Here is a 2500-nt window from a genome sequence, read left to right on the forward strand (position 1 = left end):
ACGATTTCCTGTGGCTTTGTTAACTACCAAGTCTCGCTTGCGAGCTGAAAGGACCTTCCTTGACTTTGCAAACACTTTGTCTTTCATAATATTTGTGTTGGAGTTGTTATCGTTCAGATAGAGCCGAATACTTCTCTGGAATGATGCAAGGGAAACTAGCTCGTAGGCTCCGCCATCTCCTTTGCGGACGTCCGTGAAAAATCTGCATAGCAGAACGTTCAGCTCCTTTGGAGAAATATTTTCCAAGGTTCTTGTCTCTCCAACCGAGGAACAGTATCTTCGCCAAATGTTCAGATCCTAAGTCTTTTCCTTAGTGTTTTCAAGGTGAAGTGAGTAGATAACATCTTGAATTTTGTGTAAGTGTGTCTTGTTCAACTTCATCACAATTTATAAGCGTCTTGTTGTTAAGGGATTCTTCCTCTTGATAGTATGATCCACTTTCACTGTGTCCACTCTCGTGTCCACTCTCGTCCACTCTCCATTTTCCTTGAACATTTATATTTTCCTTAAATAATTTTTCATTACCCGAAGGTGTTTACAAGAAACTGTGGTTTAAACTTTCGCAACTTTTTTATTTAGTCAAGAACGTTTCAGCTTGGAACAGATTTCAGACCATTGTCCGTATCGTAAAAAGCTGGACCGGTTACGTGCGCGCGATTAACCAATCGGATTCGAGGATTTAGGATTCCGGCCCGCTGTGATGCTTAAAATGAAGTAATGTAATGTATTTCATCAAAGTACCTCTCGTTGGTGGTAACCGAGTTGTTTCTGGTGGCAAAGTGGTTGTTCCTACAATTGAAAAGTCTTTTAGTTTTAGTTAATCAACAGTCAGTAGAGGTCCGTCATCCCAGCAATGACACCGCCCTCCACCCCCTCTTCCTCCGTGCCAATCCCCAGGCATTGTAGTTTTTGTTATAATTATTTACTGTAGGGTTCGTCTAAAATTGATTTTACAATATTAACCGAATTAACCGAATTCTCACTAAAATGTCTGTCTTTATTATGACCTCCCAAGAGATAGTGAGTAAAGAATCTCTGATTGAGGAAAACAGAGATAAGATTTCAGTGTTTGAGGTGAAACACACATGACCGTCAAATGCCTAAACAAAAGAAGCAAAAAAAGCTATCAATGAACTCACCAGGGTCGGCGTTACCTTAATACCGAAGATCACACTCAGGCTTCTTTTCCTTATTTTTGTCTTACCAGCCAACGACCCATATGGCGGCTACAGGGCGGATCCAGAATTTTTCTTACGAGGGGGCGCACCACTGTTTTACCTCGACAACAATAAACCACATGGTTTTTTTTGCAGAATACCAACTATATAAGAAAGCCGCATGTCATCGTAGGGGGAGAGGGGTTGCCCACTCCCTGCACCCTCCCCCGAGATCTATGAGTTATCATAGATAATATTGAGTGGTTTTCGAAAACATTACGTGTACCTCTCGGCGGATTATTATCATTGTACCTGGTGTGGTTAGCAATCGAGTAGCTGTCGGTGGCAAAGGGGTCGCTCCTAAAAATACAGCGAGATATTTTAGTTATCAATACTTTATAAGATTTTGAGATACATGTTAAGTCAAACGGGTTTCTCCGAGAAGTGAAAAAAATTTACAACGGTCATGTGATTAATGAACAGCTGGACGAGGACAAAGACAAATATAGCTTTATCTGAAAAACGTATTATGGTGCCAACATAGACAATGAGAAATTTGTCGTCTTTTCTCAGTTTCTTCCAGTATCGTCTGCAATTGTCGTAATGAAACATCTACTTGTAACTGGTGTTTTCGACAATTGTAAGGTAACGATAAGGTGAAGTCTGCATACGAGCCTAGTGGCTTCTCAGACCGACACTTATCTCTGGTTTCTGCCATGAGGCGACTAGGGATATTTCTGTTCCCCTAGATGGTATGCTAGTCTATCTCAGGGTTACCCCAAGAACACAACACAGAAGGACCTCTCGATCCGAATTCCAGCAGAACTGACTTGTAGGACTTTGTGCCGCCTTGTTGATAATAGAGTAATTGCAAAACGTTTTGCTTCGTTTATAAAATGTACCACTCAACAAACCTCCTCCCGCTTCTCCCCTGCGGGCGCACTCTCTCTGGTACAGAAGGTCTGCTTGCTGTGCATCAATGGCACTTAAACCTTGCCGCTGACCAATAGTAACCTTGTAAAACAAAGCATCAGCTTAGATTTTGCGCAGATCGTAATATTTCTAACAAACCTTGAATGTAAATTGGTTATAGCAATGATTTTAAATATCGTTATAATAAGTTAATAAGTGAATTATTTTCGCACTTTAATTATGTAAATACGCGTTTTTTTCTTTGCAACTTTAATTACATGATTGTAAATACTTACCTGATCATTTTTTATTTTTAATTGTAAAGGCCCTTTATATAGATTTTTGTTGCTATTTTTATCTCGTGTCATGTCTGTAAAGTAGCTATTTAGCTAAGCGAATTTCACCACGTAAATCAAGTTTATCGTCATCGT

The 2500-nt window shown here is 40.0% G+C and overlaps 1 protein-coding gene across 2 annotated transcripts in view; it reads right to left on the minus strand.

Annotated features, from left to right (window-relative positions):
• The window catches only part of LOC137994831 (zinc metalloproteinase nas-15-like), an 18144-nt gene that overhangs the window by 7286 nt on the left and 8358 nt on the right, over positions 1-2500 (minus strand). Inside the window, exons 7-9 of one of the 2 annotated variants that reach the window (XM_068840423.1) lie at positions 2072-2171; positions 1470-1517; positions 742-789 (exon numbers count right to left, since the gene is read on the minus strand). In XM_068840423.1, coding sequence (XP_068696524.1) covers positions 742-789; positions 1470-1517; positions 2072-2171 — 196 coding nt within the window. Of the gene's footprint in view, positions 1-741; positions 790-976; positions 1101-1469; positions 1518-2071; positions 2172-2500 lie in introns of those variants that run through there. The other variant, XM_068840424.1, reaches the window with a different exon arrangement.

Source organism: Montipora foliosa, chromosome 3 (genome assembly GCF_036669935.1).
Source record: "Montipora foliosa isolate CH-2021 chromosome 3, ASM3666993v2, whole genome shotgun sequence".
NCBI lineage: Eukaryota > Metazoa > Cnidaria > Anthozoa > Scleractinia > Acroporidae > Montipora > Montipora foliosa.